Below are 15949 nucleotides of genomic sequence, written 5' to 3'. Positions count from 1 at the left end.
TTTGAGACAGATGAAATGTCCCAGAAGTATGTTAGAACTGTTAGCGTGAGTGAGATCCAAAAAGGGGACGTCAGGACGGCCTCATGGATGTTTGAAACACACAGCATCGATAAGATCCATGGCGAGGGCTCAGAATATGATGAAATGGAGACAGTGACAAAAGAAGAAGTGATGAAAGGAGATGTCAAGCAGTCTGTGTGGCTCTTTGAAAAYCAGCCGCTTGACAGCATTAAAGAGTCAGACGGAACAGAGACTGTTGTCACCCGGGAGGAGATCCCACAAGCAGATGTAAAGACAACAACATGGCTTTTTGAAACCACTCCTTTAACCAAATTTAATGAGAACAGTGTAGAWAGAACTGAAATAATGGGGAAGAGCATCAAAGAGACCCTTGYAGAGCTCTATTGTCAGAAAATGGTTGACTCACAAGGGATTCTCATTGAGACGGATGAGATAGGAGATGTCAGAATGGCCAAATACAGACTCATGAACCAAGATGCTCCAGAAATCCAGAAGGAGGAGGTGATCAGAGGGGATCTGAACAACATCATGATGAACCTCCTAAACAGACGAGACATGACAGAGAAAGGGATAGTCATAGACCAGGACGAGAGAGGCAACATCAACACAACGGTAAAACAGCTATTCAACCAAGAAAAGGGATTCAATGTTGAYAAGGAGGAAATCCTCAGAGGCGACATTCAAGAGGCCATCAACAACCTACTGAAGGAGGAGGGCTCCTCAAAACGTGGAATTCTGATTCAAGAAGATGAAAAGGGAGATGTGCGAATGACTATATACTCCCTCCTCAATAAGGAAGACGGTGCTGGCATTGAGAAGGAGGATATCATCAAAGGCAATGTCAGTAGGACCCTTCACAGACTCTTGTCCAACCCAGGGTCAGAGGAATCTAAAAGGATAAGGGTGGAAGACACYGAGAGGGGTAACGTTAGCTTTTACTCCACCTGTATTGAATCTGGGGCTCTGGATTACCTCAAACAACTCCAGTTTGAACCTAATGAGGAACAAGAACAMGCGCAGAAGGAACGTATCATTGGCGGCGACGTTATGGAAACCAAAATGACACTAAGGAAGAATCAACAGCAGATTGAACGCACAGTAGCTGAGGACGATATTGTCCCTGGTGATGTCAACAACACAGTGAAGGTGTTCATGATGGAACCMGCTCTCTTYCTGGAAAACCTGCAGAAAGAGGAAATTGTCAAGGGAGATCTGAGGGCGGCCCTGGACTCACTGACCAAAACTATTAGCAAGAGAGTCGTGATAGAGAAAGAGGAAGTGGTGAAAGGGGACCTGCACACCACTCTGAGGTCTTTGGAGGAGGCTCAAAACCAAGCCAAGGAAATGGAAAAGCCAGAAATTGTCCGAGGTGATATCCGAGGAGCCCTCCAATCATTAGAGAAATCGGCGACCACCAAGACTGAGGTAACTGTTGAGGATTTAGTGCCCGGCGATATCAAAGGCACCTTGAAATCACTAGAAGAGGCTAAGCAGGCAGTGAAAGAGATGGAAAAGGAGGAGATTGTAAAGGGAGACATTCATACTGCGCTGAAGGGTTTGCATGAGGCCTCGAGTGAGAAAAGACTTTACCAGCACCAAGTGAGTGAACAGGGGGACGTGAGAGGCACAATACAGCTGTTACTAGAACCATCCACATCCCCACGAATGCAACGCAGGGGAAGCACTGAGGGAGATGTGAAGACCTCCATAAAATGCCTCTACGAAGGGCAGGGGCAGGACCAGGATGAGGAGCAATCACAGATGGAGAAGGAGGAGGTGATAAAGGGAGATGTTAAAGGAGCSATAAAGAATCTGATGCAGAGAAAAGAATATTCCAATCGGAAAGTACGAAAGTATCCTCCCAGGAAAGCTCCCAGAGCTCATGTGAAAAATCCATTACCCACACAGCAAGTGGTGGACCATGAATACTCAGATGTGGCTAAGAATGAGAACGTCACAGTCAATCTAGCCCCTGCTGTGAAAAACCTGAGCAGTAAATCACAGGACACCACACAAAAGCACACTGAGAAGTACACCGAGAACAAATCAGTGAAGAGCAGCAAGACCCTCACCCAAGAGGAACACTCTATGACAACACAGGTCCAAACAGTAAATATGTTGGAGGACTCACAGCAGGAACATGTAAAAGAACAGACTCAAGTTAAAGAACAGACACATGTTAAACAACAGAGTGTGAAACAGAAAATGCAACKCCCTCCTAAGCACATGATCATAAAGAYGAAGAACCTGACCAGTCAGATGACTGATAATACATCAATGAATCAGATGYCAGAGATTAAAGCAGCCAATCAGATGACTGTAAATCAATCAGCCAATCAGATGACTGTGAATAAAGCAGCAAATCAGATGACTGAGAATAAAGCAGCCAATCAGAAGATTGTGAATAAATCAGCCAATCACATGACTGAGAATAAAGCAGCCAATCAGATGACTGAAAATAAAGCAGCCAATCAGATGAGTGTGAATAAATCAGCCAATCATATGACTGAGAATAAAGKAGCCAATCAGATGATTGTGAATAAATCAGCCAATCACATGACTGAAAATAAAGCATCCAATCAGATGAGTGTGAATAAATCAGCCAATCATATGACTGAAAATAAAGCATCCAATCAGATGAGTGTGAATAAATCAGCCAATCATATGACTGAGAATAAAGCAGCCAATCAGATGATTGTGAATAAATCAGCCAATCATATGACTGAGAATAAAGCAGTCTCAGACAAAAATGTGACGAAAGATACACAGAGAGAAACACAAGTCTCGGACATGAACGTGACAACACAGGTCAAAACAGTCAATATGTCTGAGTCCTCACAGCAGACACATGTTAAAGAACAGGCTGTGAAACAGAAAATACCAGCACCCCCTAAACCCATCTTCATTAACAAGAAAAACATGACCAATCAGATGACTGATAATACATCAACGAATCAGATGAAGGAGATTAAAGCAGCCAATCAGATGACTGAGAATAAAGCAGCCTCAGACATAAATGTGATGAAAGAAAGACAAAGCACATCTCAAACTAATATTGTTTCAAAGCAAACACAGGAAACAAAAACAATGAAACAGTTGCAAACAACAGTYACAGAGCATAAGACTGTCACACAAAAACACAACGTCAAAAATCTGAATACAAATTTCCGGAACCTGGACATGAAGGGAAAAGGTATGCTAAAAAAAGGGACGCCTGAGATTAATTTCCCCCCTCCTCCCACGTCCCCGCCTCCACCCTCTGAGTCTGAGATGTCTCTTCCTCCCCCGCCCTCACCAGTGGCAGGCTGCCCAATGTCCCTGTCAAGCTGTAGCCCAATGTTTCCCACATCCCGTCCCCTGATTATGAGACAGGACAGTGACCTTCCGCCTCCACCTCCTCCACCCCCAGCAGAATGCGGGGAGCCTGACTTTTTCCCTTCTCCCCCACCCCCACCCTCCGACGCAGGGCAAGACTTTCTTCCTCCACCGCCCTCACAYCAAGAGCTAAACTCAATGCCACACCAAGTGCCTACACCACCACCTGGAAAGCCATTTAAAGCTAGGCCTTTATTCAAAATCCCAAAATCTGAGCCACCCAAGAAACCAATACTGGTCAAACCAAAATGGCAGAAAAAGCAAGCAGCACCACCACCGKCTCCTCCACCTCRTCAGCCAATGACAGTTCAYACAGAACATAAAYAGGAAGSAMTAGTRKAGGAAGTCAAYAGTMWAAWCAGTTGTYAACAGGWYGAAAKTACAAATACTACCAACACACAGGTTCAATCTGATTRTACAGTGTCCACMACTAAAATCCCTTCACCAATCCCAGTGGCAAAACCACCACAGGAAGAGTTGCCACGACCACCTAAAAAGGTATTCATCCCTCCAATCAAAATACCCCCACCTGCAGAACTTGCACCAGTGGCAAAACCTAAACCATATGCCCGTAAATTCAAAACCCCACTGATGCTGGCAGAGGAAAGGTATCGTGTGCAAAGAGAGGAGGCTGAGAGAAACAAGTCACAAGACACAACTCCCGCCACTTCACGAGTCGCATCTCCCTCCTCTCCTCCAACTAATATGATGCAGATGATGGGCTCAACCAATGTTGCAAGTGAACAACACTCAGTTGCACACAAAACAGAGCAGTCAAAAGTGACCTCAGAGGTAACACAGGCTAAGGAAACTCAGTCTAAAAGCAAAGTATGCACAGCATCACAAGAGCCGCCCATMAAGAAAGCTCTATCACATATCCCCCTGAGCAAACCTTTGATCTCCATGGTAAATAAGAAATCAACCTCTGAATCTGGAAATATTTCCTCAGATAAGAAACACATTACCACTGATCAGTCCTCTATGGCCTCTTCTGGGAAAGAACTCACCTCATCTGCTGCCTCCAGAAAACATCAGGCTGTTTCCTCTGGCAAGCATCAGTCTGTTTCTTCTGGCAAGCATCAGTCTGTTTCTTCTGGCAAGCATCAGGCTGTTTCAGTCTCTGCTGCTCACCTTCACCATGAGTCCAACATTAAAGTCCAATCTGGCTCTAATGTGATTTCGTCCTCAGTAGCTGAGCAGCAGAGTGGTATGAATGCTAGCTCACAGTCTATCATCTCCACTCAGAGCATTGTCCAGGAAAATGTKAATCTTCAATCCCAATCCGCCGTCACATCCGAAGCAGAGGATGCAAAGAATACTAACGCCTTACTCACACAGGAAGTAAAAAAGATTCCATCTCAGCCCACCAAAATCAAAATTCCAAAAGTYACACCAAATTTCAAGGTGAGAACAGTGAAGTTGCCAACAGAGAAGAAGGAGGAGAAAAGCGAGGTGGTGGAAAAAGATCAACGAGCAGTGAAAAATGAATTACATGTACATCAAACGAGTATGGAGACTATTTCTAAGAGTGAGACCAGAGTAGTTCAGGAGAGCACCCAGATGGCCACCAGTAGCTCAGCAAAAAKTGAAGTAAAGGTGGAGATGAATGTGACACAMGAGAAAGCTGAGGAGGTTGAGAAAACTGCAGCTGCCKAGGAAACAAAGCTGGAAATCCAAATGAAGACAAAGGCAAAGCAGAAAGGCATTAAAGTCCCTTTGCCCAAAGAGCCAAAGCTAGTTCCCWTGCCAGTAGCTCAAACTCCAGGGCACTGCCACATATCTGTCTCCCGTAGTCAACAAAGCATGCAGGAACAGCACATTCAGAAGCACGAGCAAGTGATTGTTAATGACAGAGTAGTTCAACAGAGCTTCCAGAAGCAGGAACAGCAGGTTCGCACACAGAAGCAGCAGGTCAAGTCTTTCCAACAACAAGGAGAAGTAAGCAAAATGCAGCAGCATCAAGAGAGGTCGAAGGCAGAGTCTAAGGCTGACTCCATGAACATTGCAGGGAAGGCAGCAGCACAAACAGAAACAGCTCAATCAATGGTGGAAAACACAGCTCAATCAGTGGAGGAGAGCACAGATTCAGAGAAATGTGTAATGGTACAGAAGCTGCTTTTTAACATTAAGCAGCTTCATCCAGGGAACATGGATTCAAACTCAGTGAGGACAATACTTAGTGAGGTCCCTGACTGGTTGATCAGGGCGGAGGAAAAGCGTGATTTAACACAGGTTGCTGTTCAGCAGAATAAGAAMAAGCTCACAGAGATCCTTTTCCGTGTGAGAAACCTAGCACAAGCAAAACTTGTATTCTTAGAAGGACACATGGCAGCCATGGCAAAACAGGAAAGTGAACCGGCACCTGCATCATCACCTGCACCACCACCTGCACCATCACCTGCACCAGCACTTGAAAAGAAACGATTTGGAGGAGCAACAGCCAAGATATCTAAAATAAGCATTGGCTCGTCAAGAGTCGAAACCCATAAGAAAGTGGTTGAGGAGAAGAAGATCTCTCATGAGAGCAAAAAGCCAGAGCTGACTGAAGTAAAAGGTCCTGATCCCAGAGTTCCCTCTCCCATGCTTGCAACGCGAACACCTTCACCTACCTTCATKAGCATTGAATCAGTGAGGAGAACAYACTCACCCRTCARYGTGACKCCCTCACCTCCTCRGTCATACAGGTCTGGTGCCACCCCAACCCCACCKCCTCCCCCTCCCCGCACCCCTACCTCTCGGTTCTGTAGGGCCACACCCTCTCCCACCTTYAGCKGCTCAGAGAAGCTAGCCAAGTTGAAGGACACCACTGCGAAGCTCTCTCGGGGCATGACCCCTCCSCCACCCATGCCTGAGTTTCTGACSACAGAGCAAGCCTCTGACAGAGAGGATTCCCCAGCGCTGATTGAACCTGAGATCCACATGCAGACACAGGAGATGGAGACTGGGACGACGACTCCYGATGTGGCTGATATGGTTGACTCCATGATGACTGTCAGAGACAAAAAGTTCTTCTTTGAGGAAGCTCAGAAGGCAGAGGTGAGCAGGACTTACATGCGGAAGGACCCCATAGAAATCCCAGAGCGCCTGGGTCCAGAGGATATAGAGGAAGTTCCTGAGGGTGTGAATATAGACATAATGAAAGAGGATCTCCCTAGGCTTGACCTGTCAAAGCTGGTCAATCAATTTGAATCCCCAAAACCAAAGCTGTACATCAGAAAAGATCCCATCATCATCACAGATAGACTGGGAAGTGACACTGAAGATCCAGAGGCAGACCCCAAAACGCCAAAAACCGATGAAACACCTGCCTTCAACATAAAGGCCATCAAGAATGCCTTTGACTTGGGTGATCGTAATGCTCTCAAAGAAGTGAGAGAGAAACAAGAGGAGAGAGAGAGGAGAGAATCAGAGTCTGCCGAACCGACGGGGCACTCCAAAACAAAGTCCGTCACTGAGGAGTTCTCTGGCATGGATGAATTTGGCACCGTAACAAGAGGGGTGAGGAGCGAGACCAGCATGCACTCTGAGAGCCACATGACCCGCCCCCTCCCTCCCTCCTATGCCGACGTGGTGAAAGGGACGGTTGAAGAGATGGCAGTTCCTGTGGAGGCCGCCACCGAGGACCTACTGAAGAGCTTCCACCAGTCCTGGGCCGAAAGCGAGAGTGTGTTCCAGAATCTGGGATTCAGTGTCTCAGAACAGAGGACATCACAGATCGTAACACACCAGCAGGAGACTGTCGTGACGGGTAAACCAACGCGTGGAGCATGAGGGGAGACTAATAGAGAGTGATGGTGTGTTTAACATATTTTTTTGTGTGAAAGTAAAAAAAAATATTAACAGTGCCTTCAAACTCAGCATTAAAGTTTTGCATCTGCACTGTTTTTAATGATGCATTTCCCCTTTGTTGCTCTTCTTATTTATTTTTATCTGACAGACACTAATACTTCTAAAGCATAATGAATCTAATGGGTACTGACAGTCTGTTTAGAATGCATTAAAACACAGCAAGAAAGCGCCTCATGATGTGCTTGTCTACAGGGGGTGGTTGAGTTGATGCCTAAGATATAGAGCTGCTTTTGCAAAAAGCAGTGATGGGAAGTTATGGATGAATGTTTTCATGCTTGTGTGAGGATGRGGTTGTATARTTCTAATTARAAACTGGGTGGGTCGAGCCATAAATGCTGATTGGCTGARAGCCGTAGTWTTTAAGCCCGTATACCACAGGTATGACAAAATATATATTTTTACTGGTAACCAGTTTATAATAGCAATAAGGCACCTCGGGGGTTGCCTAAAAACAGCCCTTAGCCGTGGTATATTGGCCATATACCACACCTCCTCGGGCCGTATGCTGAAGTATAGAATTAGCATGTATATTCCATCAAAAAGTAACAAGTTATAGGATTTAAAGCTGCAATATGTAACTTTTTGGGGGACCCGACCAAAGTCACATAGAAATGTGAGTTATAGATTTCTCATTGAAAGCAAGTCTAAGAAGCGGTAGATATGTTCTACTGTGTTATTACAATGCTTCCATTTCTTAAGTTTCATTTTTGAGTCTTRCACTTRTGGTTTTGTACACCATCTTCAAACAGCTGAAAATACAATKTTTRTGGTTATGTAAAATAMATTTCACAGCGGTTTAGATGGTACAATGATTCGCTACACTATATTCACTTGTTTTGTCACTAAAAATGTAATTAGGCGAARTATTCGAATTTTAGCAACCAGGAYATGGCGGCGCYATTTCTGCATAGTGTACCTTTAAATCTAAATTGAAATGATCTAAACATGAACTACAATTTATAATGGACTCATATAGTATAATATAAAGTCTTCYTGAGCACTACATACAGTGGGGTCCTAAATTATTGACACCCTTAATAAATATGAGCAATAATGACTGATGACTAATAAACAATTAAAATACTGAGCTACTGTATATTGTATGCYACATTTTATGGGGAAATTATATTATTTTATACTAATACAATTGCTCAGAGAAAGAGATTTTATTGAATAAGTCAAATACATAAAAATAAATCTTATAAATAAAGTAMTCAAAAGTTGAGTATTTGTTCCCATATTRCGAACACGTGACTCTACAAACTTGTTGGATGCATTTGCCTAATTACATAGTTTTGGTTGTGTTTCAGATTATTTTGTGGCCAATAGTAATGAATMCTAAATAATGTATTGTGTCATTMTGGATTCACTTTWAATGCAAATAAGAATATAATATGTTTCTAAACACTTCTACATTAATATGAATGCTAGCATGATTACGGATAATCCTGAATGAATCCTGAATAATGATGAGTGAGAAAGTTACAGAGGTTCAAAGATCGTACCCCCAAGACATGCTGTCCTCTCACCATAACCAATAACAGGGAGGATAGCATGTCTTGGGGMTATGATCTTTGACCTTCTGTAACTTTCTCACTCATCATTATTCACAATTCATTCAAGATTATCTGTAATCCGTAGTCATTGCYTGCTAGGAATATGGGACCAAATACTAAACGTTTGACTACATTATTTATTTAAGAATCTTTAGGGGGGGGTTTTAGAGAGAAAAAAGTATTACTTGTTAAACAAAATATCTTTCTCTGAGCAATTGTATTAGTGGAAAAATGATATAATTTCTCCTTTTTTTAGCATACAATAGAGCTCAGCATTTGAATTCTGTATTTTATACAGTCATTATTGCTGATCTTTATCAAGGGTGTGGGAACCGACTGTYGATGTTTCACGAGTCACCTATAAAGCACTAAATAGATGGTTAACATAACCGCTCCATATGTAGGGTGCACTGCTAAATGCATAACACACTATGCTAATTCCCCCAAAAAGCTGTTTTTATAAAGGGTGACATGACGTATGCTTATTGGTAGGGAKCGGACGATACCAGTATCGCGATACTCATTYGTATAATGGCAAGGAAACACAACTGAAAGCGGATTTAATTTCTTCAGGAAAACATCCTTAATGTTGGAAACAAACATCATTATGTTGTCAACCAGTCACAGGTATTTATTTTCCAAGCTATAGCACACAATATTTTAAATACAGCAGATTTTTTAAGGACCAGCSTGTTTGGTCTGCTTCGTGTTTTCATTTTTGCCATGTAAAAAATATTMRGATATTGGTATCGTCACAGCCCTACTAATTAGGAGGCAATTCTGATGGTGACATTACTTGTTTTCAGGAAAGCCCTCAACTAGGGCCTTAAAAGGGGATAGAAAGCAGACAACCGGTATTATAACACCTACCACCAAGTTACATCTTTCTCAGTGCCAAAACGTACAGACACGTGGACCCAGTCACCACTTATAGTCATACACACAAATGTTTGAATGGCATAGGTAGGCCACATGGTGTWTGCTACATATTTACTTTAACATTGCCTTGTTGTACATTTAACATTTACATTTAAGTCATTTAGCAGACGCTCTTATCCAGAACGACTTACAAATTGGAAAGTTCATACATATTCATCCTGGTCCCCCCGTGGGGAATGAACCCACAACCCTGGCGTTGCAAGCGCCATGCTCTACCAACTGAGCCACACGGGACCATGTACATACCTTGCATGAAGAGGCCTCCATCTACGCCATAAAAATAATTGCCGATCTGATGTCACACACCCTATCACACCTAAAGTAACCAATCATTCCCGATACTACCTTTATAATAGGGTAGATTAATTTAGATCACACTCATGACTACTTTGGGTAGTGCTTTGTCATACTTCCTTTAAAGTGACACACCTATTGACCTTCATAACACATCTAAAAAGATCTTGCTGCATTGCTTGGTTCTGCACACGTCCTTGCTTGCTCTGCCCATAGTGTGACAACCATTCCTATTGGAAACAATGCATCTGAACTAAATTAGGTTAGCTATGAGAATCTTGGCTTTAGACATTCGTAAAACACAGATGCATGCTGAATAAGTGTGTTACAGGCCTCGGACATGAGGTCTCATACACTTACAGCTATTAACAGCCAAGTTAATTGTCCTGTTATTGACCTCTTCTTTTATCTGTTATAAACAGATAAAAGAAGACGCAGGAGAAGAGGTTTTGGAAAAGAAGGTAATCTGTTTTTTGAAAATTAATAGGAAACCCTTATATCCTTGAAATTAGCAAGGCTAACCGGCCTGAACAATACCTTGTTAGATAGCTAGCTTAGCTATTATTTCAAAATACCCTACCCGCTAACTAGCCAAATAGCAATTCTGCTAGGCTTGTTTTCTTCCAAATTATAACTAGATAAAAAGTCACATTAATGTGTCTGGGTGAACAATTATGTTACAGGAGTGTTATTTTAATGTACAATCAGTATCGGAACCCGCAATCATCATCATTAACATACAATCATCATCATTAACATACAATCATCATCATTAACATACAATCATCATCATTAACATCAGCACAAACGCCATCTTTATGAGGCCTGCTTAGCTTAGCTTGGTAACATCTGTGTGTCCGTGTGTGTTATGTCTGTCTCGGTTAAGTCACATTTGGCAATGCAGCCTACTATACATAGGGAGATGCTCCCGAGTGGCGCAGCGGTCTAAGGCACTGCATSTCAGTGCTCAAGGCGTCACTACAGACCCTGGTACGATCCCGGGCTGTATCACAACCATCCGTGATCGGGAGTCCCATAGGATGGCGCACAATTGGCACAGCATCGTCTGGGTTAGGGGAGGGTTTTGCRGGGGTAGGCCGTCATTGTAAAACTKATTTGRCTGATTTGCCTAGTTAAAAATAAAGGTAAAAAAATGGTAGACTATGTCACCTTTTCTACACCCTTTATAGAGTATGGAATTAACAGATTTGTGAAGCATCTGTGTAGTGCTTAGRAAGATGTTACTGTATGTATGCTACATAAAGCCTTCATAATTTGTAGTTTGTTTAAAGTGGGAACCATTTTTTTTTGTGATTTCATAAATGATTTACAGTCCAGTAGGTTTCGTAATAATGACTAATTATTAACTAATAGTGTTGTTGCTTTGTTTGTTTTTACTGAAAAGGTCAATAAAAGAATGACCTAACACTATCTTTCTCTTTCAGAAAATTCGAGTTCCAGAGTCCGAACTGTGTACGGTGTGTCGGAAGAGGGTGTATCCGATGGAGTGTCTGATCGCAGACAAACACAATTTCCATAAAAGRTGCTTCCGCTGTGAGCACTGCAGTGGCAAACTAAGGTAAACCACAAACTTGGACTTATAARCAGTACAAATAATAACAACTATCTRATTTCAAATGTTGTGTCTGAATAGTTACAAGATTTGTCTTTCTCAGCCTTGGCAACTACGCCTCTCTCCATGGACGAATGTACTGCAAGCCCCACTTCAAACAACTCTTCAAGTCCAAAGGAAATTATGACGAAGGATTCGGACAGAAGCCTCACAAAGACCTTTGGAGTACTAAAAATCAAGAGTATTCCATTGAAAATGAAAAGACTAAGCTAAAATCACCGTCCCCTGAAAAACTAGATTCCAGAAATTCCACAGCCAGGAGCAGTGTCAGTTCGACAAAGATAGAGGTACCACCTCCACAGGAAAAGGAAGTGAGCAAATCACAGGATGAAAACAAAAAGCCCACTAGTAAGATTGCGGTTGTATGGCCCCCTCAGAATGATTCTCCCAAGAAAGTGTTCATGATGGAGGACGAGGTGAAGCTGGTTAAACCCTCATGGCCCCCCCAGGATAGCTCTCCACAGACCGACACCGATGCCAATAAAAGCCAGATCAATGAACCTTCTTTAAATGATAGCCCTGCTATAAAAACACAAAATTGTCCTCAAGAAACTGCATGGGAAAGTGCCGTTGTAACTGTAGAAACTCCAGCAGAGAAGAAGGCTTTGACCACTCCRGTAGACCTAGTAGAGGTAACAGAGAGTWCTCCCACCCATGAACCCCCAAAAGACAGTGGCATAGAGGTAGCTGGGAAAGTGGAASCCYATGTGGAAGTGACAAGCGAGGTGAACGAGGAAGGAGCTGTAGAAAGTGGGAATGTGACAGAAAAAWATGAAAAGGAAAGTGGAGAGAAGGTAGAGGATGTGAGAGTAAATGGGCATAGCGGGGAGGCTGAGGCAGAGAACCCTTATAAAGAGGAGAAGAAGAAAATCGAGAAAGTAAATGGGAGTGAGGAGGATAAGGTCAAGGTCACAGTGATAGATGGTGAGGCATCAGGTGAGCCAGCAGTAAACGCAAACTCCAACAACAACAATAACGGACAATTATTATTTGACCATGAACCAATGTTCAAAATGCTTGATGACTACAAAACGAGAGAAAGAGATATAATACTTCAGTCCACAGAACCAGCTGCTGCCGAAAGCGATTTTAAGGAGGGCATATTCGGGGATAAAGAACTAAAATGGATGCCAACCGARGTTCTAGACATGGCACAGAGGGAGGACGCTTTTGTGCCAATGGGTGCCAAATGTATGGAGGCCACAGACGACAGTCTAGATGAACATGTCTTCACAGAGGCGACTCAAAGTACATTTTCTTTTGAAGCGGAACCAAAGATTAGCACCTCTAGCTTCCTGGAGGACATTTTTGCTGGGCTCGATAACAGTTCCATCCTCCTGTCTGATTTCAAGTCTGACATCTTCAGTGAGTCTGTRAGRGAGAGGCCCTTGGTGTCATCGCTGGACSACCTTTTGGATTTTGGAATGGAGTCAAGAGGACACACAGATAAACCCAAAGACGGGTGGAAAAGGGATGAACAGCTTGACAGCTTTGCCATGAAGGATGTCTGCGCACAGGGGAAAAGCAACATGCTGTGGAAAGATGATTATGACTCGCTGTCAGTGGAGGAACAAATCAAGAGGAACAGATATTATGACGATGACGACAGTGACAACTCCTAAATCTGATAACATTTAATCCATATTTTCTATCACTCAATTAGTTAATTCTGTCCTCATGCAATCCCTAATTTAATTTCTGTCCGTGGAGAGAAGAATCAAGCTAATATCACAACTTCCCTATAACAATTTTTGTACRGTGTTTTGGCAATGATATCGATGCTCTTTATTACATTATCTAGATTTGATCTCACTGTTTAAAAGCAACTGGTGTGCAGTTTTTTAAAAACGATAAAGGGATTTTTTGTTTCATGTTTTTCTGTATACATTGATTCTGATATTTTAAAACCATTAAAACAGAACATATTCATATTTTGCAATACATTCATTATAATTTCTTGCTACAGTATAATGGTTTTCAATTTGCTTGGTTTGTTGTAAAGAATGCCTATGAGGTTTAATCTTCTGAGTCTGATTAAAGATGATTTACTTTTCKTATTCTATTGTTTCTACGTTAGTAATGTAGTTATTATTAAAGACTTGACATGTTTCTGGTACATGACTTTTTAATCAGTGGGGGAAGAGATACTAAGGTAAACATTGTGTGTAGAGGTGTAGTTTGGTCTACGGGTCTGTATGTATGTATGTATGTATGTATGTATGTATGTATGTATGTATGTATGTATGTATGTATGTATGTATGTATGTATGTATGTATGGCCAGCTGAGATCTCTTAAGTTAGAGCCATTTTGAATTTCCATTGAGGGAACCAGAGGGTTGTAGGAGGAATACAGATTTTAACATGTTCAGTGCCTTCAGAAATAATTCATACCCCTTGACTTATTCCACATTTTGTTGTATTACAGCCTGAATTCAATATATATATATATATATATATATATATGTTTGTCTCCCACATCTACACACACTACCCCATAATGACAAAGTGAAAACATGTTTTTAGAAATGTTTGCTAATTTATTGAAAATGAAATACAGCAATATCTAATTTACATAAGTATTCATACCCCTGAGTCAATAAATGTTAGAATCACCTTTGGCAGTGATTACAGCTGTGAGTCTTTTGGGGTAAGTCTCTAAGAGCTTTGCACACCTGGATTGTACAATATTTGCCCATTATTCTTTTTAAAATTCTTCAAGCTCTATCAAATTGATTGTTGATATTGCTAGACAGCCATTTATAAGTCTCGCCATAGATTTTCAAGCCGATTTAAGTCAAAACTGTAATTAGGCCGCTCAGGAGAATTCAATGACATCTTGGTAAGCAACTCCAGTGTAGATTTGGCCTTGAGTTTTTAGGTTATTGTCCTGCTGAAAGGTGAATTTGTCTCCSAGTGTCTGTTGGAAAGCAAWTTTAACCAGTTTATAGATGTATTCTGTTTCTTTTTATCCTAAAYAGCTCTTTAGTCCTTGCCGATGACAAGCATACCCATTACATGATGCAGCCACCAGCATGCTAGCATGCTTGAAAATATGAAGAGTGGTACTCAGTGATGTGTTGTGTTGGATTTGCTCCAAACATAGCGCTTTGTATTCAGGACAAAAAGTAATTTTTGCCGTATTACTTAAGTGCCTTGTTGCAAACAGGAGGCATGTTTTGGAATATTTTTATTATGTACAGGCTTCCTTCTTTTCACTCTGTCATTTAGGTTAGTATTGCGGAGTAACTACAATGTTGTTGATCCATCCTCAGTTTTCTCATATCACAACCATTAAACTCTGTCACTGTTTTAAAATCACCATTGGTCTCATGGTGAAATCCCTGAGCAGTTTCCTTCCTCTCCGGCAACTGAGTTAGGAAGGACGCCTGTGACTTTGTAATGACTGGGTGTATCAATACACCACCCAAAGCATGATTAATAACTTCACCGTACACYAAGGGATATTCAGCGTCTGTTTACACATCTACCAAATCGGTGCCCTTCTTTGCAAAGCAACTAAAAACCTCCCTGCTCTTTGTGATTYAATCTGTGCTTGAAATTCACTACTTGATTGAGGGACCTTAAAGATAATTGTATGTGTCGGGGTACAGAAATGGGGTAGTCATTCAAAAATCATGCTACCCACTATTATTGAACACGGAATGAGTCCATGCAAGTTATTATGCGATTTGTTAAGCACATTTTACYTTTTGAACTTATTAAGGCTTGCTATAATGAAGGCGTTGAATACTTGACTAACATTTCAGCTTGACATGTTTTATTGATTGCAAAACGTTTCTACAAGRAAAATTCCACTTTGACATTATGGTGTATCAATTTTAATATTCAGGCTGTAACACAACAAAATGTGGAAAAAGTTAAGGGGTGTGAATACTTTCTGAAGGCACTGTAGAGCTCTGTCACATAGCAGTTTAGCAAAATGGCCACACTGTGAAGTCGAGTCATGAGTTAGTTTAGCCTAAAATTGTCTAATTCCAATTGTCTGTTATGAGTAGCATCATATCCWTGCAAACTCTACAAAAATACACATTAGCCTACCTCAAACTTCTCATCTTTTGCAGTGCAATTCCTTGAAGCCATCYGTCATGCATTGCAAATGTGTTTAGTAGCAATGTCAGTCAACCTTGCTAAAGAAAGTAGATTCCTCACTTCCAGACAGATTGATTGGCTACTATTCATTTCGCAAATAATCCTGATTGGACAGCTCTCTTGTCAGCTGCAGTACCGCATACAGTCACTATCATGTCTCCCCAACTCCTT

General features: G+C 41.8%; 1 protein-coding gene across 1 annotated transcript in view; it reads left to right on the top strand.

The window, feature by feature from the left end:
- The window catches only part of LOC111970862 (xin actin-binding repeat-containing protein 2), a 63954-nt gene extending 51650 nt beyond the window's left edge, over nucleotides 1-12304 (top strand). The window contains 3 exon segments of the mRNA XM_070445863.1: nucleotides 7-7144; nucleotides 11480-11613; nucleotides 11711-12304. Coding sequence (XP_070301964.1) covers nucleotides 7-7144; nucleotides 11480-11574 — 7233 coding nt within the window. The 3' untranslated portion in view covers nucleotides 11575-11613; nucleotides 11711-12304.
- The last annotated feature ends 3645 nt before the right edge of the window (nucleotides 12305-15949 follow it).

Source organism: Salvelinus sp. IW2-2015, linkage group LG12 (genome assembly GCF_002910315.2).
Source record: "Salvelinus sp. IW2-2015 linkage group LG12, ASM291031v2, whole genome shotgun sequence".
In the NCBI taxonomy this organism is placed as follows: domain Eukaryota; kingdom Metazoa; phylum Chordata; class Actinopteri; order Salmoniformes; family Salmonidae; genus Salvelinus; species Salvelinus sp. IW2-2015.
This window is presented reverse-complemented; position numbering and strand designations above follow the sequence as displayed.